General features: G+C 42.2%; 1 protein-coding gene across 5 annotated transcripts in view; it reads right to left on the reverse strand.

Annotated features, from left to right (window-relative positions):
- The window catches only part of LOC124613880 (homeobox protein homothorax), a 998,899-nt gene extending 971,484 nt beyond the window's left edge, over positions 1-27,415 (reverse strand). For all 5 annotated transcript variants that reach the window (XM_047142615.1, XM_047142617.1, XM_047142614.1 and 2 more), the window contains exons 1-2: positions 26,906-27,415; positions 14,678-14,949 (exon numbers count right to left, since the gene is read on the reverse strand). In XM_047142615.1, coding sequence (XP_046998571.1) covers positions 14,678-14,949; positions 26,906-26,920 — 287 coding nt within the window. In that variant the 5' untranslated portion in view covers positions 26,921-27,415. The remainder of the gene's footprint in view (positions 1-14,677; positions 14,950-26,905) is intronic.
- Positions 27,416-27,569: the final 154 nt, after the last annotated feature.

Genomic DNA, 27,569 nt, shown 5'->3' on the forward strand with positions numbered 1-27,569 from the left:
TATCTTACTGCATCACCTAAGATTCCCCAAGCAGAAGCGAATCAGCCAAACATTTGAACTTACACCGCCTGAGAACAGAAATGGTAAGTTCCCGGACATGAGTTTCTATTCAAAATATTATGCACTCAACAGATTCTACGAGTTCTAGAAGTTTGTAACGGGTACTACCGAACAACCTGTATACCAGAAACTATTCTAATGTATCTCATTTCACCAAATAGTCAGTATAACTGCCCTCAAAGATCAGTGCGACATTGTCCTTTTGCATCGGAATGAACTACTTACAACACAAAGTGGATTTTTATCCTAGAAGGCAGTACCAATCGAGTTACACAAGACTAAAATAAAATGACTAAGTAGCACAAGGGGGCATGCTCTGAAAGACTCAAAACAATGCTTAGAAAACCACTTGAGAAGATCATAATATTACAATCATTCGCTATGTAGCTAACGGACACACAGGCGCAGACTGTTCACAAGACTCTGGAAGTATATACATAATAGTTTTCAAAAACTAGGTCTTTGCGTTTCGTCGCAGTACGGGTACAGATTTATTCTTAGCGTATATATTGATAGACTCAAGTATCCTCCACAAACCTATCTCTGCCTCCCCTAACACCTCCTCGCCTCTCTCCCTAAGCCTCCAACCCTCTTTATGGGTGGCTTAAAACATGTCCTTGAAACTCTTTCCAGGTTTACACAACTTAATGCATCCATACAGAGAAACGGAAATTCAAAACGCGTTGAAGGGATATTGGATACAATGATGTTCCCCAATGAGTTATCACCTAAGAAGTTGCGGAGTAGTTCTGAGTAGGGCAAAAAACACCATAAATTGTTAGATCTGTAATGTGAAAAAAAAAGTAACAGCAAACTATGATACACAGCTGTGGAAGTACTGTGATAGCGTACTGTCAGCTTTACTAAGTTGGGCGCTCTTTATCATTCCAGTGCAATATTTTTTACAATGTTATCTACATATTTAGGTACGCGCTGACTAACAAATATTTTAAATACAGATTATCATGAACCTGGTCAGTTTCAATCGCCGATTCTTTCTGACGTGTCTCCTGCAATCAGAACTAACGTCCCTCTTGTGTTGCTTCAAAGAAAAACAAAGATATTTCGTTCACTGTGACGTCACAAGGGTTTAGTCAGCGCCAACAAGACACATCCTCTCTCTGAAGTAAATGTATATAAGTTGAGCAGATGTGTTGTATTTATGTAGGTAGAATTCTGGACCATATCTTTCATACAATTAACGGAGCACTGTTGGGCACTTCTGGAGTCTCTGGAGAAAGAGCCGACATTTTCTGTTTTATAGAATCGAGAGTTATGTGCGAGATAATAAACAAAAATAAATTTTCAACGGATGTATCAATTGATTAGATAGATTTACAGGATGCAAAATTGTGACTTGCCTTCCAATAGCGGCATCGCAATCAGTATTTACTTCGCGTCAAGGCCATTGTTTCTTTGAGCGTTAGCTGAGAATGCCGCTGGAAGTAACAGCCATTAACATGCAAACGGAAGTACATCTGCCGGACTCTGATGTGAATACAAAATCTGTTTAGTGCCACCTGTATACAATTATGTAAAATGAACAGTAAAAATTCTACGATATGGCCAATGATTTACTCCGACTGCGGCATACTGTGCAACACATCTGGCCACTAGCAATGGTAGCCTTGGCTGACAGGCCACAGAAACGTAAACTGCAGACAATGAGGGTCACTGAAGGTGATGTTAGAAACGTCAACAAAAAGATGCATATGTTTTTATCTTTCAGAGACAGGATTACTCAAATGAGCCTTTTTGGCATTTGGCGTTGTTCTGCTAATAGTTGAACTAATTAAGGACACAGTTCGGGAAATGTAACTTTCAGTGATACAATCGCCATCTACACATGTAATCCCCCATAGTGAAACTCTGTGATAAAATATATGATGGATGAGGCAGCTTTTCGACAATTATCGATAGTGTGTATTTGATTATCAGTAGATAAATATTGAAGTGAGTTTAAAGAAATACTATGTAACGAAATCGTACGGTATGGCAACTTGCTGGGTAACCTGTATGTCAATAAATAAAATGTATTGCTGCTGCAACGAAGAATATCAATGCTGCATCACTGCTAGATAGAAATTAATACTGACAACAGATAAGAATTTTTTTTCTCTTTGATTTTCCTGAGACGGCAATGAAAGGAGTGGAGACTCATCAGTGGCTCAGTGTTATAAGAAAGAAGGCAGTGCAGAATTAAGTATCGCACCATTTCTCATTTGATTTTGAGAGAGTACAGACACATCAGATCGGGCAGATCTGAGTTTACTCGACATTACTGTTTAGTGTATCCTTGTAACCACACGCCATAATCGCTGAACTAGATGTCATAGGCAGAACCCTATTCGACAATTTTCCAAGAGTGAGCAAGGAAAACTGGGTCATTTGTACATCTTGTTTCCAGAGATTCGTTGTGTATGTGCAATACGGTCCACCCTTTTCAAGGCGATTACTTTATCATATCCTCAAACACGAGACTCGTGAATCATCTATAAGTGCAGTTATCAGTTTTTTGTAACATCATCAGACTCACCAAACTGTGTAAGTAGTCTCTAATATAGAAATTTGTTCTCGATACAGGCATAATCCCGAAATCCACCAACAAAATCTCGGTGGTTGTCCTGGGATATTTTCTGAGTATTTTCGTATAAAGGACTAGTAGCCTCCGTTTGCTCATTACTGAGGAATAATAAACTATGACTCGGTCGGTTTGTTACGTAAATTAAATTATCTTTGCTTCCGTGAAAATACGTTCACAACAGTGATAATGCTTGTAAAGTGCACTCATTAGGACGCAGAAGGCTTCATTTTCTTTCAGAAGTCTATGTACAGACCCTAAGTACGGTGATGTGGTTGCCGTCGCTGTGGGAATAGCGTGACAATCTTCCACTGCATTCAGTGAATGTAGGCCTGGTCTTTTCATCACTAACGTTATCCATACTGCTGTGTAGCACTTATCGTACAATTAACACTGCCTGTAAAAAAAGAGACAGAGCCGAACAGTACTGAATGCAAGCTTAAAGGGGAAGAGTAGAAGAGTAAATTGGACATTACAGTTGTTAACAGTATCATGAGTGAATGGAACGAGCTTGTCTCCAAGTAAGACACACAGTTTATAGCAGTGACACGTTAACTGTTGCGCAGATATTTTTAGTGCAGTTCAGATGCAAAGATAAATCGGGGTACGAAATCAAACGAAATGCTATTATTCTGCAACGAGCCGCTGAAGAGAACGAGACGCTCCTACCAAAAAACTCAGAAAATACTTCTGACGCAACTCCTGTGGAGCAGGAGTTCATTGTGTAGTATTCATGTGTGTTTCACAACACATCTGAACAGTTGCGTTCGGTGTCGACTGCAAAGTGTTATTAGTATTTTTTTTTTATTATTTCTCGTGGGCCTACAGTGTTGTGTATGTCTTGTAAGGATATCATATACTGAAAACCAATTACTCTGCTATTATGTTTTTACTGAGCTGTTCCGACTACCACGAGCTCATTTCGAACCCCTTGGTCGTTTTCAAGCTATATCCTAGCACATCGTTGTTGCTGGGATTGTCGAAATGTTAATGTATGGTTCAAATGGCTCTGAACACTATGGGACTTAACATATGAGGTCATCAGTCCTCTAGAACTGAGAACTACTTAAAGCTAACTAACCTAAGGACATCACACACATCCATGCCCGAGGCAGGATTCGAACCTGCGATCGTAGTGGTTACGCGGTTCCAGACTGAAGCGCCTATAACCGCTCGGCCACTGAGGCCGGCTGTTAATATATGTGGAGACGGATTGAACTTCAGTTTATGCAGGTACTGCACACTACATTTGATATGGTCCATTATTTTTGTATTTGACAGCGTCTTTTGACATTTTCATTGTTTTATACATAGTCGTCAGAAATAAAATGCGAATACAGCGTCGATGCGAACTGCATTATCATACACAGCAGACTCAGTCCTATGATACTGCAGTTCCCAAAGACGTGATATTCGTAGCCAAGCATTTTATATCTGATGATGCTGTACACTACATATAAACCGGTCGTATGTTACTAAAAGTACTTTATGGCCGAGACAGAAATTTTTCATATTTGTAACAGCATTGCCTTCGCTATATCCCAGTGACGATGCTGCCATTTTAAATTTCCCTCTTATTTACACACAGGGTCGCAAGCAAGGCATCTGAGAGTTGTTGGAATTCCGAATGCTGATCCTGCTATCGGCAGTGTGTTCTGTTTTGATGCATGCAAGTCGTATAAAAGGGTACATTGTTAAATCAAAAATTTAGAGAAATAAATGATCAGGGGAAGGCCTCGTGTCGGGTAAAAGCTTCCCCTGAAGTCTGGCGCTAGCGGCAGTACCTGTCGCGCAACTGCAGTATCAACTACGGAGCAACAACACCACTCACCCGATTCCGAATTAAAACAGCGCGTTTCGGGGTGACAACAAGTTGTTTCCATTGTGATATTTCGTGAACATAATTAACTTCGTAGTGTTCTATTTTATTTGCAAGTAAGTTATATTACAATTTTATTGAATCTTTAGACAGAACTGACTAGTACATCATTACGTCTGGGTTGTATCGAATAAAGCAGTTTCGGCATATACCGCACAGACAGCTTGATAACTTAAATTGGTACGGTGTTTCTTTTTAACTTCAGAATGTACAGATGGAGAAGTCGGGATACAATTGGGATACAAATAACGTGAAGAAAGCCATAGAAAAAGTCAGACTTCTTGAAATGCTTCCGGTCAAGAGATTTATAAATATTCAGTTCCAAGAAGTATGTTAGATGATAGACTTTAATCTTAATGGTATAACACAGAAGTGGCCATGAAACCTGTTTAAGGAAATGGTAAGCTTTTTCCAAGAACGCTAAGTGACAAGAACATTCAGTGATGAAGAAGCAGTTAGAGTTAAATCTTTAGGTAGCCAGCTTATGCTACTGAGTGTTGCGATGTTCAGTCTGAAGACTGGTTTGAAGCAGCTCTGCAAGCTACCTATTCTGTACAAGCCTCTTCATCTCCGAATAACTATTGAAACCAACATCCTTGTAAATCTGCTTTCTGTAATTCATTTTTCGGTCTAACCCCCCCCCTCCCCCCTCCCCCCCCCCCCCCCCCCCGTCCACCTTCCTCCACTTCCCTCCAGCACTAAACAGGTAATCTCTTGGTATCTCAGAATGTGTCATATCAACCGATCCTTCTTCAAAGTCAGGTTGTGTCACAAATTTCTTCTCTCGCCAATTCTATTCAGCGTCTCCTCGTTAGATAAGCTATTTACCCATCCAATGTTCAGCATTCTTCCGTAGCGCCACTTTTCTCTTGTTGTCTGAACTGTTTACCGTCCATATTTGAATGCCATAGACAGCTACACTCCATACACATAATTTCAGAAAAGACGTCCTATATTCGACGTTAAATTTCTCTTCCTTAGAAATGGGCCGGCCGCGGTGGTCTCGCGGTTCTAGGCGCTCAGTCCGGAGGGCGCGACTGCTACTGTCGCAGGTTCGAATCCTGCCTCGGGCATGGATGTGTGTGATGTCCTTAGGTTAGTTAGGTTTAAGTAGTTCTAAGTTCTAGGGGACTGATGACCACAGCTGTTAAGTCCCATAGTGTTCAGAGCCCTTAGAAACGGTTTTCTTGCCACTGCCTGTGTACATTTTGTATCCTATCTACTTGAGTAAAGAGAGTTATTAGATCTAGAGCACAAATGTGAAAAAAAAACAGAAAAAGTCATCCGACCAATAAGACAAAAATGAAAGCCTATAAAGACTTTTATAGCGATTTTACCAAAATAAAAATAGTTAAGGCTGTGGATAATCGAATCCACCAATTTGCAGCCAGCAGCTGGTTTCGGAAAGGAACAGGTTGGCGATTAGTTGACACACTGGTTGAACTGATGGACAATTTCGAGTTTATAATCGTTTACCATCCAATAAAAAGAAAATTTGGCAACAAAACTGATCTTTTCTACGCGTTACGATTTCGTGCCTCACAGAAAACTTCAAGAATTAAAAGACCAAAACGGAAAGAGAGCAAAAAATATTTTTAAAATCAGCGACTGTATATTCTTATGAGTTCGAGTTTTATTAATGTATTAATTAACGTATTATGGTATTGTTTGATTTGAAGTATGTCCCGACAGTACAGTGTTCAGTAAATACAGTGATTCTGGAATACGCTCCGCTACTACCGCTTCTGCGGTGGCCCTCGCATCGCGGCTAGATTTAGCGTCGGGCCGACCGGCCGCGCTGCCGGCGAGCGCAGCGGCGGAGTGCGCGCGCGGCGGCCGGCCGCTGCCGGGCGACGCGGCTCCCGCGGCCGGGCAGCGGCGGCCGGCGAGGGCGCACCCAACCGGCGCACCGTTTGCATCGATCCGGCCGCGGCGCTCGCCACACACAGCGCGCCGCACTCATTCCGCGTCTCGCGACCCAGCCCCGAGGTCTCTCCCTCGTCTACCTTCTACCGCTGGAGCTCACTACACATCTCGAATGGGAGCACATCTATTGCATACAGGGGAATAATATCTTACCCACCGCTCCTTCCAGTCTTCGACTGTTTATTAACACGGAACAACGACTGAGCGCTACCAGTTCCATGGGCTCTGTACAAACGTTTCACAGGGGCAAGATTCTTAGACATTTTTGTCACAGCTGGTCCGGAAAGTCAGAGTACATCGCGCCCCAAGAATAATTTTTGCGCGAAGTGAATAAGTCTCGTGTTTCAAACGGTTCATTGGGATACATTTAGTGTTCTTAAGGCAGATTCCTTTGATACCCAAATGGTAGGAGTATTTCATTCGTGTATGCAAAGTACATCTTTTTATTATTTAGTTATTTGTTTACGTATTTCAGCCTCGGGTCACACAAATGGTATTATCATTCACCAAGTCATCATCAAAGGATACTTTTAAAAGAAGGCAAAAGGGACTAAACTACAAATTAAATCACAACAACTTGTAATCGAATTCGTTAGAAAGTAACTAGTCAAGTGCGCAGGCCCTGTAGGGCGCTTCTAAACAAACCTGCCGTCTGACAATTGCAACTGAAGGCTACACTGAACTACATGATAGTATAAAGTTGACAACTCTACAACCGCAAACATATCACTAGGAATATTGTCTGACCTCATATTGAAGTAGATAATAATAAAAAGAAAAGACCACTATGCAACGTCTGTGAAACATCTTACTATGTTATTAACCCGAATATGAGTACCACTTTTTTAAATCAACAAGCCGAATTTACGATTTCCTTAGCACTACACATTTAAACTATTCGAGTAGTTATCTACAAAAAATAGTTTTGATCATATTTCAAGAATGTTAAGTTTAGCACTAGAGATCGAAAATTACATCAGACAAATTTAAAAAAATAAAAAACACTAGAATGACAAACAATCCTGCTGAATAGTAACAAAAAATATGGAAAAAGCTGCGCATTAATACTCTTCACAGTTGAGAAAAAATGAGCGTCAAGGACCACATAAAAGACATCATGCCCCATAATGACTGTTTGGTTACAAAAAGTCACGTTTGAGCGTGTTATGTAGTTATTCCGTTATTTTCATGTCTTCCACTACTTCATTTTGCCTGCATAATTAAAGCTGAAAATGCTTCTTGCGACCTACATTTCTTGCGTTTTTCACTTAAAGTGCATCCAAAGGCGAGCATTCCAGCAGATTAATGCCGGAAACAACCCGAAAGCACCCTCACATTCGCCGACAGAATAGGCTTTTTAACAGCCTGGGATTAATCAAGATGAACCTTGTCTCCCCTTGTTTGACAAATTGTTGTGCAACCAGGCTCGGAAATATTAAATTTGTGGCTTGATATAATGGCAGACAGTTGTTAGAAATACGTGAGACTTGTGTATTGAACAGAAAGTTTGTATCATAACTTTTGCTTCCAAGGGGTAGGTGGGAGCGCATAGAGAAGGCAAGTGCCTCCCACTGTCCCCATCCCTTCTCCTCCCCATGTACCAGCCTATGAAAGCACAACAAGAACTATTACCAGTGTCCAAGCAAGAAACACTACTTGTAAATATAGGAGAACCACACAAAGATCATTCTGTATCCAAAAATATGACAGGACAGAAATCAAGTGTGGGTGAAGATACAACGTATCAGTAAGTACAAAAGACATTGCCTTTAAAACGTGACTTCATCTCAATTTACACTCTTAGAAACAGCTTGTACACAGATTTCTGAAGCACCCATTTCACCAGCATCAAGGCTTAGTGGACGAACGACTGACATGGAACGTATGGGCTGACCTAATACCAATGTGAATCATTTCAACACACCACCAACATTTCATCACAAAATAAACGTTCGTTTGATATGCAGATGTAGACAAACAAAATAACCGAACCGGCACCACTAACATTTCTAGCCAACTACTGCCCTCTGTATATAGCAACAGAAAATTTCTGTGACACTGCTAGGTGAAATCCACGAATAACAACGAAAATATACATAATAGCCTACATATAATAGCTGCGGTACCAGTAGCGGAGGAAAAATTTAAACCAAAAGAAAGTACTTTACAATCATAACACATCAGCAGTCGTCATTTATTCAAACAATGACATAGGATCTGCAAGTATGGAAACTAAGGCTACGCTTCTTTAAGGTTTTCTGCGAGGAAGTAGTCGTATTCCTAAGCATTTGTTCGGTGTATGACAATAATGGGTTCAGCGCTGTTCTCAGCCCGTAAATACAAAAGTACTTTTTCACGAATAATTTAAGACGCTCTGAGTCCCATGATAAAGATAGACGAGTGAGAGAGACATCCCAAAGAAACGTTGCTGTGCAGTCTTCGGCCTACTAAATGCATTCATTCATCACGAGAAATGAAAAAAACATTAAAATAAATTAATTACTAATCAAAAACTCACTGAACCACATTGATAGCGGATAACAAACGGTAACACGGTTCTATACAGTACGAGCAATATGTTACAAAACACACTGAGACGATTAGTCTGCCATAAATCAAATACAGCACAAAGAAATGTATCTCTTGAGCACACTGCATCCCTATGTTGGATATGACCCTTCGATGGCGGAACGAATTTTTGGTATTAGACTTTCACGTGTGTCACCAACGTAACACAACACTTGGTCTAACCGAAAATATTGTGATTTTATAAATTGAATATATATCTTCTCCGAGCCTATCCACAAATAATAAGACTCCCATTGCAACTCAACTTTTGCATGTGATTGTCCAGTAAATCTGAGATTTACTTGTTACCTGATAACATGGTCGCAACTTCTATTGGTGCTTCTGGAATGGCACATATATATATTATGTGAGAACGATCGTGAAATGTTAACTAGCAGCGATAATTGTTTAAATGGCAGATAATTTACTTCGTTAATTGGCAGAATAGAATTACGACTCGCATTGAAAGTACCGCATGGCAAGGACGGCGAAACAGTTGTATTGTGTTGTCACCGCGCTCTAATATACAAATCTCCCGAGCTATAAATACGTCAGCGCGTTTCAAAGAATACGGAAAACGTCATCTGCTTCGCATGTTATCTCAGTTCATGTGAATGGCGTGAATTCTGTAGACGTCGTCATTCTTGTCAATGGTTTGACTTAATGCGTCACATAACACAACGAAAGATCTCGTCAAGATGTTCCTCTGCTACAACTCATATTTACGGGACACCTTCACGACTCACAGAGATCCCAGTAAGCTAAATTGCCTTGCCTGGAGAGAAGAGAGAATGTCGTGCCTCCAAAGAGTTCGTGATATGATAAAGTTTAATGATACGACAAGTGTAGAAAGTTAACACTGATCCGTTCGCACGCAGTTAATATCTACATGCACATCATAAAACAAGGAAAAAATCATAAAACACTGCTGTCAGTAAATATTCCACTGCTATTCGGATGTCAGCATATGTAAGTGGGCTATATCATTGACTGTGCTGCAAGCGGCATTTATGTGGCCATAACTTCAATAAATGTTCAGATTTGAAAATAAGACGAGTAAACCAGCAACCCTTATTTGTCAAACGCTTGGAACTTTACATTGTAACAGAATACCAGTTTTGCTAACTACATGTCGTTCAGTAACTGGTATATGTTCAGAGAATACAAATTAAATTTTAAAAAAATCGTGTTTCTCTACATGCTTGGTGACACACGTAATGAGAAATTAAGAAATTAAGTTTATAAGAATTTAATAGCACACTAGCAAAATGCCATGTGGTCTAAAACTGCACCACTTGTATATAGGCTACATGCTTTGCAACTAGCTGATGCCATTCACAGTAACTAGTACGGGGTAGAAGTAAACTCATGTATTCTTGTGGAACTTAGCGAGCAGTTCGAGTTGTTTGACAATCCCTTACTAACTTACATTTTCGGATGCTTAAGAGCTCAACGCCAACCGTAACAAAACACAAGCCAATATTCATCTGTATTCAGAGTCTATTCCGAAACATCAAATCATGGAAAACAGCCGAAGCACTTTGCATGTAGACATTTTTTTAAGCAACTGAGTAAGTGTTCCATTTTATGCTCCTCCTGTTCCAATATGACGCATGACATATTGACAGACTTCGTGAATAATGCTTTTAGTATGAACTTAACGGTCTCCTTCTATGCAGAAATATCGACCCCTCACTAGCTGTACTCTACAGTAATGGTGGTTACAAAAATTAAGGAATTTTCGTTCTTAGTAAATGGGCGAAGGTTCGTTTTGAATAACATCACGCAACTCGGTCGTCACTGGTTCATCTGTATGTTTTACTACTGCTCTATCACAAAGTACGCTTATTTTAAAGGGAACACGAACCTAAACCAAGAGTTCTATTTGTATTTTGAAATATTTGGCAAGGAAAAACATCAACAATGCTCAATGATCACTCATCTTATTTTGGCAGAAGTCATTCGCACACTGCCTGGACAACAAAAATATGTTCTTTCAGTTAGTCATTAGTAAACACAATCCGTGGTGCAAACTGAGGTATATTGCCCAGATGACCCTCGCTGGATGTTTATTACCATGACCTGTTGTCCTACTTGTATGACAAAATTGAAGGTAAATATACGTTTCTAGATATTCAGAAGCATGTAATTAGATCAAATGGTACATATATGTCAGTATGACAGTTTACAGCACACTGCTGTATGGTGAAGGACCAACAGCCAATAACAAATCAATGAAGCAGTAAACAATACGAGCGCACGACAGTGGGATGACCACTACTGCAGATGGATCAATTAAGATTCAAAATATGCAGAAACAGTTAAACAAGAAAATACACGACGGCTTCTCCTGGCCGAAATAATGCCCAGTCTTTTACTTTCCAGCCAGAAGTCAATGAAACAACAGGATGCAATGAGCAGTAGGTTGGTCGCAGACGTGATGCAACGTTGACATTCACTGCAGCGACATCGTAAATATTCATATAAACGCAGTTACCAACTGTGGCATGGGTAACAACAGGGAGACTAGCCTGCCAACTATTCTACTAGCCACTGAAGCCTGCGTTCTATACATACAAAATAGGACTACTGTGTGGCCCTGTTTACAAACAGTTCCTTTTTATACAGAAAACACATTGTGGATAGGTAGAGTGCTGAGTCACTGGTCTTTAAACATGAGACTTTTTTTATGGAAAAGATGCAATTGGTAAACTACAAAGGATAGAGCACGTCCAAGGTACCCGACTAGATGTAATGACATAAGTAGGAAAAAGTACTTTTCTATGACTATTTCTGTTTTGCATCACTACTAAGGCAAATCAGAAATGTTAAACTGTTAGGAGTGTTTTCAGAGAATCAATACATAAAGAACTTTTCAGTAGAAAAACTTCTTCGCTGTTATTTCGTTTGATTAGAATACCGAAAAGAAATAGCACAAATTAATAATAACGTCATACAACTGAAAATAGTAACTGAGTGGGCAGGAAATGAAAAAAATTAAAAAAAAAATGTTAAAAATTCTCCGAGTTATTTTGGGAATTCATAAAGGGTTTTCAAAACCAAACCCTCGGTATTTTTAAAGGGAACGCCGACGATTAGTGTGTATAAGTCGTTCAGAGTTATGGCACTGAGATACATTTTTCCAATGAGAGAACCACAGAAGTTGATTTCTGAGTGAGGGAAAGATGCGTGTTATGACTTGCTAGGAGAGGAGACAAACAAACAAAAGATCAGGGAACAGACAGGAGTGGAAGACATAATTATAACCGTCATGAAAATGAAATGAAAATGGGTGAACACGTAGCCAGACGAAAATATGGTTAGCCTATATGGGGTACGAGGGTTGTCTACTGAGTTACAAGTGACCAGTAAACCTATGATTCTTTAAATAATCAATTCCCAATTATAAAGCAGCTTCAGACTCCTGATTACAAATGAATAAATGTGTTAAATATTTGACACTACGCATGCAAACGAGAAAAAGTTTAGAAAAGATTTGAAACTAAGTTTAAAGCGTGTTGGAAGTCACCAAGTGCTCACATTGTGAAACAATGGGTAATATAGTCTGGGTAATTTGCAGTCACTTGTAAGCAAAAGCCAGTTTTTCACATATGTCATTGTTTATCACGTCATATCTCCTCAACTATTTGTCGTACAATGATATAACTTTGCAGATAATTCAGTGATATATGTGGATGTTGTCTGAAAAATGTTCTGCGAATAGAGTAGTTGTAACGAAGTAATAAGTTAGAACGTCATGCGCGATGCTGAAGTTACTGCAACAACAGCGAAAGTGTAGCAAGCAGTAAACTTTTTTCTTTTCATCTTTTTTTTGGACGGGGAGAGGGGAGGGGTTAGCGAGAAAAAGTTTCATAAAGGTATGAAATTATGTTTAAAGTTGGTTGGCAATCGGTAAATGCTCTCATTCTCAATTACTGGATGAATATTGTCTGAGAGACTTAAAGTGGTAGATCAGTTTTTTGTATTTGGGCAGGAATATAACTGATGATGGTCAGATTAGAGAGAATGTAAAATGCAGAATGGCAAGGGCAAGAACAGCGTTTCGGAAGAAGACAAATGGGTTAACAGCGAATATAGGGAGAAGCATTCAAAATGTGATGGCACAGGGGAATGCTGAAGATTAGATGGGTAGATCACATATCTAACGAGGAGGTACTGAACTGAAATGGAGCGAAATGAAGTTTGTGGCACAACCTGTCTAGAAGAAGGGATAGGTTGATAGGGTACATTCTGAGACATCAAGAGATCACAAATTTAGTAGTGGAGGGAAGAGTGAGGAGAAAAAGTTGTAGACGGAGAGCGAGAGATGAAAATAATATGCATATTCAGAAAGATTTAAGTTTTAGTAGTCATTCGGAGATGTAGAGGCTTGCACAGGATAGAGTAGCATAGAGACCTGCATAAAACGAGTCTTCGGGCTGAAAACCACAACAATATAGTATGGGTAATTTGCGCGTCGTGAGCTGTATTTCCTCGAGATATATAAACAGTTTCTAACTTCAATACTTGTCTTACTGCGTTGAAGTTTCAACATAAGATATACCTCTCATTGAGTAGATTATGACAGCATACTAAATCTTTAACATTGGTGACTATTTGTATGAAATCTTGAAAATCGAATTTTAATTGGCCCAGAAGTCGTTAGATATGTAACCTGCAACTGGGGTTGGGTGCGATGTACGGTGTTAGCCAAATATAAAGGAAGAGAACGAAGAGGCGACTTAGTGCAATGGAGGTAAATGAGATTAGGAAACACGCAGGAGCAATACGGGTGTGTTAGCCGATAACAGTAAGGCATCATAAGTTAGGAGGAGCCTTTCGTCGGACAGTGGATGTCAAATGGCTGTTTCAGAATGAATTGATTAAATCAATGTAGGGAAACGTCAACACATATACGCACGGTAATGTTTAGAAACGAAATTTCTCTGAAAAGCTTCACCATAGCTGACAGTGACCATAGTGACATACTAGCTTCGTTCCCGGGTTCGATTCCCGCCGGGGTCAGGGATTTTCTCTGCCTCGTGATGGCTGGGTGTTGCGTGCTGTCCTTAGGTTAGTTAGGTTTAAGTAGTTCTAAGTTCTAGGGGACTTATGACCACAGCAGTTGAGTCCCATAGTGCTCCGAGCCATTTGAACCAGCCATACTAGCTTCGTACTAATTACGCTCTTCCGCTTTCGTAGAGTTCATTATGGGGAAAATGGTTGAAATAGCTCTGAGCACTATGGGACTTAACTTCTGAGATCATCAGTCCCCTAGAACTTAGAACTACTTAAACCTAACTAACCTAAGGACATCACACACAACCATGCCCGAGGCAGGATTCGAACCTGCGACCGTAGCGGTCGCTCGGTTCCAGACTGTAGCGCCTAGAACCGCTCGGCCACCACGGCCGGCCATTATGGGAAAGCGACGGACAGTTAGTGTCAACTGATCATTGCTGCCAACGTTCACGACCAGACTATTTACTCGGTGTTGTCCAAACGTACCACGCATGAGCACAGCACAATGTCTGCCCCTTGCCGGGCGCTTGTCTGGACACGTCCTCAGAGGGATATGAGAGTTTAAATCGACACGGGCTCCGGTGGAGAGCACCTGAGCACGGTGAACACAGAAACGGCAGCAGCGGCGGTGGAGTACTCACCCGTAGATGGCGTCCTTGTCGCGCTTGTGGACGTCGGGCACGGCGGCGCCCATGACGTGGTTGGCGACGGGCGCCACGTGGTTGGCCGCGGGCGGCTGGTGTGGCTGGTGCGCGTGGTACTGGTGCATCGAGTGCGCCACGTGCGGGGAGTGGTGCTGCGCCAGCCCCAGCTGCGCGCTGCGGTGCGGGTCTGCGTACATCGCGGCCGCCGCCGCCGCCGCCGCGGACGCGCCACCAGCCGCCTCCATGTACGGGTGGATGCCGTCATCGTACTGCCGCACCGACACACAGCACAGCATTAGACGGGCGCAAGCGTACACTGCATTGCAAAGCGCCAACATCACTTACAGGTAAGCAGAGCGCATCAGAGGGGCTCAAACCCAGGTCCCACAGCACTACGATTCGACAAACACACGCTACGGCTATTACTGTCATTCGCGTACTAAACAACATTTAGTCAGAGCGCTAGCGGGAAGAGGAATTGAAGGAAAGGGAAGTCTGGCTCTGTCGCAGCCACCTCAATGCCCAAATGGAGCCAGTCGTAGCACTACTGCACCATCCGTACACTCTAGTCAAGCGCGAGGCGCAACACTCCACACCCTAAAGTTGCTATTAGCAATTCTTTCAGTTACAGAGCAACAGAGGAGTCTACAGAACAGAGGGGCGAGGCTCAACCCGAAATCTCACATGACAGATTCGATGGGCATATGTTGCTGTTACACAAATTCTTTATTCTGTAGATGTTTAAGTACCAAACAAGATCAGTGGCAGACCGCTTCTTGCGTTTCGATGTGAGAGAAAGGCTCTGTGGTAAATGGACGCCTGAGACGAACTGGCCGCCTTCACCCAAAGGTGGATGCCGTCATCGCGCTACAGTATCAAACACAACAGTCCCGATTGAGCATCGCCGCACGTAGCACCACAAAAGCTGCTAACATCGCCATGTCGGCCTACATAGCAAGTAGAGGAGTCTAAGCGACACATGCCGGATTCAGTCTTTGTTATAGATCACCTTAAACTCCGTATCCAATCACCGCTAATCTCAATTCGTCAGCAGGGCGAAGATCAAATTTAAGAAAATTCTATTTTGTTTAAACCGAATCTTCGTCCTATGGAATTGCAATTCGCGGTAATCAGATACGTATTTGCAGATAACCTTTAACAAAGGTCAAAACCGGTAATCCGAATAAGCACAGAAAGGACTTATTGAAAGTGGTCACCGGACCCTCAGGCATTATGGGTGCCTACATCTTCAATTACGAAGGAATCTCAAAACGATATTCCACAGGACTGGATGCGCAAAATTTAAATTCTCGCCATTTTACTATGGGCATTTATGTATTTCACAGGTTTAGTGCCAGCGTGCTTGCTTAGTCTGGACATGGGTAAGTGTGACGTGCGTGGAAAGACAGAACCTGTGTGAGTATTGACATGAACAACAGAGCTAACCTTTACATGATGTAGAGTAACGTACGATTATCTGACGAGATTGCCAGTGGGACAATAAATTCAGCACCTCTTTCAGCAACACACAGTACATCGCACACTGTTGTCTGAGATGCTAAAATGACCATGTCTGCTTCTAAACAAGCAGGTGTGTCTACACAACTGAGCAACCACTCTCAAATCGAGATCCAACAGTACTGAGAATAGGTAAGCTCAAATTAGAGCTGTACACGTGTATTGTCAACATGAATGTATTAAGCAAGATCAGTGGCAGAGCGGTGGTTGTCATTCAGCAGGATGCGGCGGGAGACAAATGGTAAGTCTGGCGAAGCACTGGCTACAAAGACAAAGCTAAACCTCAAATGGTTCAAAGAAACAGTAATCTGACAAAGTTACGACTGAGAGCTTAATTTCAGCATCTCAACATGTCTTGTCCTAGTGCACACTATGATAGACTTCTGCGCGAGCTAATGCAGCAACTGAGAAGACAAATCATCTAATAACAGTTCACTGATGTCGGCAGCAAGGGTACCGCACTTCACTAAACGACTCCAAAGTGGAGGTTATGTAGATGGTTATTGCATGTAGGGGACGGGCTTCACCATTTCCAGCCCCTGTAGTAGGATAATTCAAGGATAGCTAAGAGTATAAACTGCACAAAAGACGATTAAATGAACCCTTTGATAAAAAAATTCAGAAACAGTTATTTATCAATACTCATCATAATACCGCAAATACATAGATGTAATTGGCCTGCCAACTATGAATTCTGAAGAAGGCAACAACCCCATAGTTGACCGTTTGAACTGACATTATGTCTCTCTTCCCGTTTATCAAGTGCAACTCTGAGAAAGGCAGACAGACAATGAATGCTCACTCACAGCGTTAACAGAAAGTGGTATCGAAAATAGAGGAAGGTGCAGTAGCGTTTAACTGTATGTCTATTGTGAACGTCATTGAGAATTATTTGTGTACAGACAACAGACAAAGGCATGTTACACACATTGATGTGAGTACAATACTACGAATCTTCAAACCAATCTAAGACAATTTTGCACTTGAAAATCTGATCGTCAGAAAACCAGGGACACGAGAGATCGAGTTCGTGTAATACAGACTGAATCAGGAGGAAAGTTACATGCTTTGGGGGATGACAGTATTAGTGATTCTGAACAAGAAAAGTCGTACGATCTTATGTCCTGTTCTTAACAGTTTCCGAGGAAACTAATGAAAACAGTGGGGAACAGGACAAATGCAGGTGATATGAAACGAAACTTTGTGATCTAATGCTTTGTTTAATTGCGTACATTTCCTCACGACAGACGTTCAAAAAGTTCTCCGTCAACTGCCATGCATTTTGCAGCTTTTGTAGACAGCTGCTGCGTTGCTGATCTGAGCTCATTCGTATGGTCCTTTACCTGAGCACACGCAAGTAAAATACGAGTGAAAAGTTTTTTCCTTTGTGTCTACTCCGCGCTTCTAGATTCCGCTCTTAAGCCAACCCTATATGTCTCTCTGTTTGTATTCACACATGAGAGCTGACTGCCACCCATGGTTTTCAAACAGCTGGACGTCGGATACCGCTTGAAAAGGGCATAATATTTTCATTAGAAGTTTTTTTGTTGTTCAGAATTACCTCAAAGCATGTATCTTTCCTCCTTATTCAGCCCGTATAAAAGAATAATGGAAGAATGACAACAGAAATTAACGATAGTGTCCTAAGGGAAAACTGTGATGCGAACAGTCTTGAATTCTATTCAAAAACTGTTACATAATTAAAAATAACATGTGAGTGAACCAAAATAAGTACAGCGCTGAATCACAGACGCAAGTTGGACATAACAAACTGAAACATACAAGATTGCAAAGGTACACACGCAATTGTAACACTGTTATTGATGGAAGTTGACCAACACTTATGGAATATGGAAGGATTTGCAATGTACGAAGGCATTTGGAATACGGAGTGAAAACTGACACAGGTGGTGTTCTTCATTATGACGTCGGTAGAAATAAACAACATATAGACACTTAACAGGAGGTGTAAATAGTTTTAGCTTAGATTCCAAACAAAATCCTTTCAGAACGAGGGTCCAACATAGCAAAGAAGGAGGAAGCACAATAGTTTGTTATTACCTTGTACAGTAGAGTAAAAAGTACCACGTACGAATTTTAATAGCAGTGCATACGCAGCAGCCGTGTGTTTTCAAGTAGGTGACGCATTAAGGCGGCTCTGGCTAAACAGTATTTCCATGAGTTTAATCGGGAAGTTACGGAAGTACAGAAGGCGTTTGTATGTGGGTACGTATCAAGCCTCTCTCAAGTTACTGAACATGAGTCGTCTGTGGGCAGTCCTTCAGTTCACGCAACTAGCAGTACAAGTTATATACAATATTAAGAGCAAACAAAAATAAAATTCTGCTGTACCTGTGTGTGTGTGGACTCTCATTACAGAAATATAAACAAGTATAAAGGCAGAGTACAGCATGATTTAGACACAGCGAATAACGTCCTTCTAACACCATATAATCATAGAAGTGTGAAAATATTAAGGGAGTGAGAAGGCCGAAAATCTTTGCAACTCATAATCAAAAGGAAACATCGAGCAGCATTAGCATCATTTATCTTCATTTAGTGCACCTCATGACATAAATGACGTAATAAGTACCTCTTGAAACGCAATGTAAACACTTCTCCACCCATTCCGCTTCTACTTCACGAGAACAGTGTTTTTATTTCGCTCAGTGGAGCCTGCCTCTTTCTGTATTCCCTCCAAAAGACGATAATACTCTCTCTTTCATATTGATACCGGCGCGAGGCACGACCTCGCCTGATTTTGCCGCAGGTAGCCTAACTGTACAAAAACCACCTGGGCGTTCTGCAATGCTTCTCATGTAGAAGCCACAAAAATTAATAAAGTCAACTGTGAATGGTTCAGCTGCGTACGTTCACCTGTAAGCTCGCGATGCTATTATGTCTCATGGACGCTCAGTAGTTAAAAAGGACTGTTCGGCCACTCAACTAATATAGCGTTGCAGATGTACACAATTTGCCAAACAACCGACGTTAGGCCGCACATAAATCTTGGCAAATTGTACGTTCCGCCCTGCCACGAAATCCATCATTCTTCAGCGCGGCTGGAGTGGTCCTTAGAAAATGCCAGCCCCGATGGAGAAGAAACTCGTTCGCTGAGCTGAGTGGAGACGTATCAGTCGTAAAATCATATGGGCAGGAGTAGAAGATAAAGGCTGCAAATATGACTGCCGTCACGAATAAAAAAAAATGGAGAAGGAAAATATTTTGCTCTTCTTGTATCCCAATAACTACTTAACTTACGGAAGAGAAAGCCTCGTGGCAGCCCGAGGAGTGCCATTCTTTACAAAACGCTTCAACTGATCTGTAAGTATTGAATTATCGACATCATCCGATAGAACCAAAAATTCGTATTTAGCTGTGACATTTTCTGTCTAGCTATTTATTCCAGCCAAGTTCCTAAATTACTTTCTACAGTGAGAATAACACCAGTGCTAGGGGAATGATATTAATCGTACACAGCATCTCAAAAGTTTAAATGAATAAAAGCAGTAACCATTAATTATTATTAGCACAAAAGAATACAAATCTCTATACGATCTGGTTGCCACGTAAGATGGCTCTTTGAAGAAAACTGCCTGTTGTGAGCGAAATTTTCGAGTAAAATGTTGTTATGACGTGCAAGATGATTACTTCTTACAAAAATAGCAATGGAGATGATTCTTAGCTAGGTTTGTTGCGAGTGAATATTAAGGAAGAGGTTTAAAGTCTCACATGTGAGTTACGATAAATTAGACTTATTCTTGGTACCTAAAGAGTGCATAATGAATTCACAGAACAAGAGACAGGTTATAAAGCAATTGTACCAACTTATACGCACACGTCCCGCCAGAACGATAAGTACAAAACGAACACTTGTCAAAGGATAGAGATTTCAGTTTACGACAGGTAACAGGAAAGGGAATGAATTGTAATGGTATAAAATATGATAGCGTCTTGCCAGCACGTCACATGTGGAAGCAGAAATAAAAATTCCATAAAATGAGAAACCGGATAGATATAGAGTATAAATTTCAGTGCAATCAAATATTATGATACAAAGATTTACATATGTATTAAAAACATCTCGTTTATGATATTGACAGTGCACCGCAGAGCAGAAACAACACTAAAAAAAAGTTAGTTAAAAGAACCATTTGAAAAAGAAAAAACGAAAAGAGAGATTTCAAGAGTACTGATAACAGTTTCCAAATTTCCTTTCCACGTCGAAAGAAGAGGCAAAGAAGGGTGCAAAACAACCAATTTGTAATCGTTTAACATGAAGAGATGAATGCAAAGAACATGTAAAAAAAAAGGCGAAAATAATTGTGCAATTTTGCTTTACGTCGAAATGAACGTAACGGCAGACAACAGACAACCATGTCACCATCAATGTAGGAAGTTTTCACATTAATTTTTTTAAGACAGTTCGTCCAAATAAGGCTCTGATACAAGTGAAATGAGAAATATATCAACAAGAAGCATTGCAGCCCAACTTTACACACACACACACACACACACATACACACACACACACACACGCACACACAATCACATGCGCAAAACAGATGCCTGCGCCCTAAGTGGTGACATAGACAAATACGTCAGACTATTTTTACGTCAGCCCCGGTAAACAGATATGAAGCAGCAGAGAAAATAACGTACGCTGTGGAAGCAACTAGCCATAGGTTTTGACACAGTTTTACAAGTTCAACGCGCACTTTATGCTCCACAGACAGGGCGATATTGAGCACCAGAAAAGCCAGCAAACATTACCCTTTACATTTAAAAATAAAAGACCAAAAAGAAAACGTGCACACGGTGAAAGGCGAGCAGCTCCATTACGCGAATTACGACACTGCACCGGCTGGTGAACTTGCCCGCAAGTAGACAAATCGGCCTGCAGATAGGAATCTATGGAACGGTGCTACTAAATTAATTCTGACTGCAACTGAGAAGAAATCTGAGCACAGCGAATAGTACGCTTATTAAGCCGCCACATCGTAAACACTTGCCTATTCCCTCTTTCAGATATTAACATTAATAATGTAATTACATTGCGACCTAAATACTAAAGTGCCGACTGCAGGCAAGTTTATGTCAATCGGGAGCTTTCACACTGAGTTTGGTTTTGCTACCTTATGAATGCAGACAATTTATATTTGTTCACAGGCTGTAATTGTTGATGTGCGTGCAAGAAGTACACACGGATGACAGCTCTTTTTGCAACGTCCATCCTTCAGCTAAAAGTTTCCCTAACTTATACGTCTAGTGCCTTTGAAGGTTGGGAAACAGGAGAACTGAAGCGTTTGAGATGCGGTGTCACAGAAAGATGTTGAGAATTAAGGGGACTAATTAAATAAGAAACGAAGAGGGCTCTCCACAGAATCGGTGCGGAAGGAAATTTTTTGTGGAAAAACTTAAGTATAAACATGGACAGTACAAAAGAAATAAGGAAATTACGTCCATGTCACGAGAGAGAGCAATAGAAGGCCAAAAACATTGGAGATGCCAGAGTTTCGAATATATAAACAATTGAGGGCGTTCAGTTACTCTGAGATACAGGTTGGTACAGAAGAGGAGAACTTGGTGGGGCACTTCAAGCAAAGCAGAAGACTGATGATGATGAGAAAAGAGTAAATACATAAAATGGACCGGAAAGTACTTAACGAATTTCACCCTCAGATTACGATCAGGGACTCAGGTGAAGAGTTTGGCACTTCTACTACAACGCTCCTACAACAACATAACTTTTACTGTGCCACTTTACGTCACTTAATATCATACACAAATTCTTAGGGGTAGAACACATCTGCTGTAAAGTAGTGGTTCTAGTTTCTCTAGCGCAGCGTAACAAACAAGCCCAAATTTCAAGCATTAAGTGTCTATGAATTTTTACTGCGTACTATCATAGGTGTACAGAAGAAGGCATGTTATAACAGTCAAAAGATACAAAGGATGACATGCCAAGCAGGCAGAAGAAACGTGTGAAGTGCAGCGGAGGTTGCGACAAGGTCTTCAGCCATTCGGATGCGCGAGACTTTGTGGGATCCTGCAAGCAGGCGGCTGCGGAATGACCAACCCCGCGCCCCCTGGACCCTTTGCCCGCGAAGTGCAAGCATTACGGGCAGCGTTAATTGCGGGGCAGGCCGTGGCGCGCGCTAAGTGCCACCGGCGCGGCCGTCAAACTGATTTTTAAATATAGATGCGCCCTAAACGTTTCCGGTTCACCCTCGATTACTGTCGTAAATTATGAACCCCCGCGCCCTCGCATCCCCGGAGACGGCGCCGGGGGAAGCGCAGACGCCGCATGGCACCCCCCCGTCTGGCGAAATCGTGAGGGAAAGACAACACACACCACGCCAAACACAACACACACTGCAATCCCTGACAACCACGCTCGTTGTACGAGTTTTGAACCAGCCCAACCACCAACTACCCCCTTCCCCCTGCCCCCAACGCTAGTCCATCGTCATTTTTCGTGTGAGAGTGTCGAGTTGGAAATGATTATATGTGATTAATGAAACATCTCGAACCTAAAGTTCCACTCCGTCAAATAGTGACCGCAGCCTGCCTATCTAACGTCCGATTTCAGTAAATCATTTAAATTCATATTGCTTCTTGTAACATTAGTACCAATTTAGATTTGGAGAATGTATATACAGTACGTAATTGTGTTATAAGTTACTAAGCTATATTGTTCCAACTATGCACAATTACAAGAGAATGTTATTTGTTAGGCGTCGTGCAATTGTTAGACACTCAGAGCCTAAGTCACTTCCGGCAAATGCCGTGGCGGTTAATTCAACAAGGCCACCTGTCCTGTCCTATAATCATCAAACATGTGTGCATGTTCATATGTATGCATCTCTCACACATTTTTCTAGTATTAATCTGACCATACATCACTGTAACATCATCCTTGGATGAGTAAGTTAATAACATTAATGTGTCAATGAAATATGCATAACTTGGAAAAAATAAAAACAACGGAGGTGTTCATTCGTCTACAGTTAAACTGTCTAGTGGTAGAGTTTTGGTTTCGTAACCAGCGCTTGTGGTGAAGTGCCAGAACTTTTGAAACGCACCAGAAATGGTACCAAATGACCAAGAAATAAATGTAACAACACGCTACAACGTAGGTATCTCTCATACAATTCAAATTTCGATTATTATGAACGGGACGGCCCAAGTATTATTGTCACTGTCTCTCACAGTTGAGACGCACTCGGAAGTACTTACATATGCCACATAAGATTTTAGCGCTGCTTGCTGCAAAATTGCAATACAGGACTTGCACCGTGGAGTTGAAGGTTTATCTTTGTAAAGGATCTCGCTAAATCGATTTGCAACGGACTACATATATAAAGTACACAACAGTTTGTAGATTGTGCCGCAAAAACTGATGCGGTCGTTTGAAGACAAACAAACGTACATAATGTTTCAGTATACTAAGGCAATTGCCGAAAAATATGATGTACAGAATGCAGAGAAAGCAATGAAGCACTTTACGGGTGAGACTGGTTTTGACAAGAAATGGTGGATAATAATTGTGGAGGATAGTAGCATCCTATCTGAAACAACCATGCCCGCCGCATTCGGCTGCACTGAATTTGCAGGAAGACCGTATTTTCACTTAGGGGATCAGTTAGAACGCCAAATGTTCTACAAGCACGACATCAATTTATGATGAAGTTTTTACAAATACAAATCACTTTATTATCTCGATTCCTGATTTTGGGACGAAAATTGTAACATCCAGGACGGCAGTCTTGAAGGAAAAAAAAAAAAAAAAAAAAATCAATGACGCAGGCAATTGTGGATAAGGCAGAATATTATCCGTGCAAATAACACCACCAAATTACGCCTCAGTTCTGTGAGAATCTTTGCGCAGTTCGATGGCGAAATCTTGTGCAACTGACTATCAGTCAGTAATGTGGGCATCTCCAATAGTAGAAACTGCAACCCACAAACTCAACAACTGATTAGCTTACAGCTTAAGTGTGAAGACATGATCCGGTGAAGAAACGTAAACATAGGCAGTAATGGGCGAATTCAATTACAAAACTGAATAATTAACCAAGAAAAGCTATAAATAAATGAGGGCAAACATTTACAATTCGCTATCAAACAATCTGTAACTAGAGCTGCTGAAGATGGATAAAATACTAAACTTAGCGTCAAGCCTGACGCAAAGAATCATCTACTTGTAGAGGAAAAACAAGCTGAACACTCTCAAGATCTCCACCCACACTAATTTTAATAAGGAATGTATCGTCAATAAGCCTTCTGAAGAAAGGTACTGAGTGCCTGAAACCGGCGAAGCAAATAAAATTTCCTTTATGCAACTGGTTGCTCGCTATTTTAATGAAAACAACTACACACACTGAAGATGGATAAAATACAAAGACTCCACGCCTTTTTACGACAGCGGAAAACAACTACATGCTATCATTAAGATGAAATTGTGGCGTTGTCTGGCTAACTGTTGCTGATAACTGCAGGACTTTCAAATATTCGAGGTAATAATAAAAGACAATAGAGTTCAGCGCGCTTCTATCACGCCTCTTATTTATTAGACGGGATGTGAAGAATGCCCATGCGCTGAAAGTTCTTGTTGGAAGAGACAGAGGACACATGAAACGTGTCGAAACCATAAATAAGAAAATATCGAGTTGCCATGCTAACATAAAAAGTTCCTGAAGGAGGTAAAATGAATGTAATAATATTGAAATATTTATATGTATAAAATACCTGACATCAGACGCAAGGAATCGGAAATAAGCGCCTCACAGGAGTCATTTTAACGGCAAGTATATTGGTAACCCTGCACCTCGTGTTACTGTTTATGATTCACAGTATCGGCAAAAGACGCTGAACGCATAATTCCACCAAGTTGAAGTAATCTTGTACAGCGTCAGCCATGGAAAAAATGGCGTTAAGAGAATATTTTAAAACAGCATAACTAGGGATTGTGTAAGAAGAAACTAAGTCGACGTCGAAAGCTCTGCGCTAACGCCGGAAGGACGACAACACAATGAAGGTGTCGTGAACAAGGCACTACACGCAAGTGGCGAATGCACATCTTCAGAAACGCCGGGCAACGCCTTCTCAAATGAAAGCAGGCGCGGAATCGCGCGAGGGCAGAAGAGGTTTTTCCGGCCGCATAACCAGCCGGGCGGCGCGCCGGGCTTTAGTGGCCATAAACAGCGAGCGAGCGGCGGGAGTCCCCGCCGGCGCAACTGGTGCCCGCGGCGGGCCGTGGCTGCGAAGTCGGCGAAAACAGCTCGCTGGCTTACAAGTTACCATCCACGTGGCGAGAAAAATACGACGGTCACTGGAGGGTTATTACGCCACCAGGCGCACCTATACATAAATGTTGCTGCCTAAAAAAAACTAAGTTGGTGGTGATTCTAATGATACTCCAAGTAAGACCACTGACGCTCAAGACTGTCTTGACGTCAGCGAAATGCACATCTGAGCGACTCTTTCTGCACCATATTCCATAATACGTGCAGAAGGCTTCCTAATGTAACTGGAGAATAGTTTACACCGATGTATCAACACTCAAAATACTTCAATTGTGGGACAGATAAAATTTTACGGAAACAAGAACAAAATACAGGAGAGGGCGCTGAGTGTTAGATCATACCTTTAAAAATAAAAAAAAATAATTAAAAATTGCGAGATAACGGGACAACAATACAAGGAGAAAAAATTGTGTATAAATGATCATAAAGGAATTTTAATCATTGTTCCCGCGCTTGCAGAAAATAATAATGAACTAAAAACGTAATTTTTATTCTGTGGTTGGTAATTAAACAAAACATTGCTTTTCTGCAAGAAGGCGGACCGTTGTTAATTCATTATGAGCTATGTTAAAACATAGCACTGCGATCAGAAGCAACAAAGCAACGTGACAGACTTTCCAAACTAAGTTTGGATGAAAAAAGGCACAGACGGTGACGCGTAGGACAAGTGGAGACATGTCACAGTACGGCATAACCAAATTATAGAACTACAATTGGTTGCCTTATGGGTACTTGGCAAGCTCGTACCAATGAAATAAGGACTAAACTGAATTGAAGTTCGTTTGCAAAACATCTGAATTTGGAACCAGTCCGTCCTATTGAATCACTCGAATTTTATACTGCAGATAAGTTGTGTTTAGAGAAGATGCCAAGAAAAATAAGAGAATTTGGGAGTAGCCTATGTTCACAGCCGAAGATGCTGATCCTCGCCGACAGGTGATCACCGACAATGGACACTGACAAGTCGAAAAGCAGTTTACCTGTGCCTCCTCTTGTACAGAACAATCACAACACTAAACCGCAGGAGAGAGCCTTGACGCGGGTGAGAGCCGCGCAGCACAAGTCACTAGTGGAGGCGGCGACACGCGGCTTTGTTTACAAGCTGCCAATGAGTGAGCGATCGCGCGCGCCCGTCTATCACGGTTGCGTGGCGCGGCCGCGGCGCGACTCACGCTCGGCCTCCGTGGCGTACGCACGGCGGGGCCGGGCGCCGGGCCGCATGATATATTGCAGCCACCAGCCAGGCCTATCAAAGCCATCGGAGGCCCCCATCTCTTCCAACATGGCCGCTACATTCATTACCGGGGCTGATTGATGGTGACATTTGAAAAACAGAGCCGAGGAAGGCGGCACGTACGAAACGCGCCGCGCCGCGCTGCACGTGCGCCGCGCCACTTACCCGTGGCTGAGCCATGAACGCTCTCGCTGCCCCGGCGAAATCCACTTTCGCACCGTCGAGTCAACACCACATCCACTACTGCCACCCTTTCGCGCCCCCTCTGTCGGTTTCCTCCCCCACCCCTCTCGCCCTCTCGTCGGAAAAGCACCACAAACAACGGAGGCAGCGGCGCGAGTTTTGCTCCGGCGGCGAAAACGACCCGCTGCCCAGCGTATTCACGATGTCACCGCACACGACAGTAAGCACATGGTGGTAGCGACGAGGGCGGCACACGGTCACACTTCTTGCTCGAGGCGCTCTCGTTGCTGCGTCGTTCCGGGCCCCGCGCGGCGTCGCTTCGCTCGCTCCACTTCCGACGGCACCCGCGCGGCAGAAGCAGACAGGGAGGCGCGCGCGTCGATCACTGCATGCGGTAGTGCAGCTGTTGCGAGCGATTTGTGCTGTGCGTTGCCGTCCGCCGCGCCGAGACAGGGCCCCAGCACGCACACGAGGTCCTGCGCGCTCCGCAGTCTTCTGCCAACTGTCAATCACTGACCCGCTGGCGGGGGAAGGCGGCGGTGGGCGGGGCGATGCGTGGCTGCGCGCGCAGCGCGGCTCCGCCCCACCCCGCCGCGCGGGAACCCCCCACTACAATGGAGAGCGCCACGCGCCCGTGGCCGGGGGG

This window comes from Schistocerca americana, chromosome 4 (genome assembly GCF_021461395.2).
Source record: "Schistocerca americana isolate TAMUIC-IGC-003095 chromosome 4, iqSchAmer2.1, whole genome shotgun sequence".
Taxonomy (NCBI): domain Eukaryota; kingdom Metazoa; phylum Arthropoda; class Insecta; order Orthoptera; family Acrididae; genus Schistocerca; species Schistocerca americana.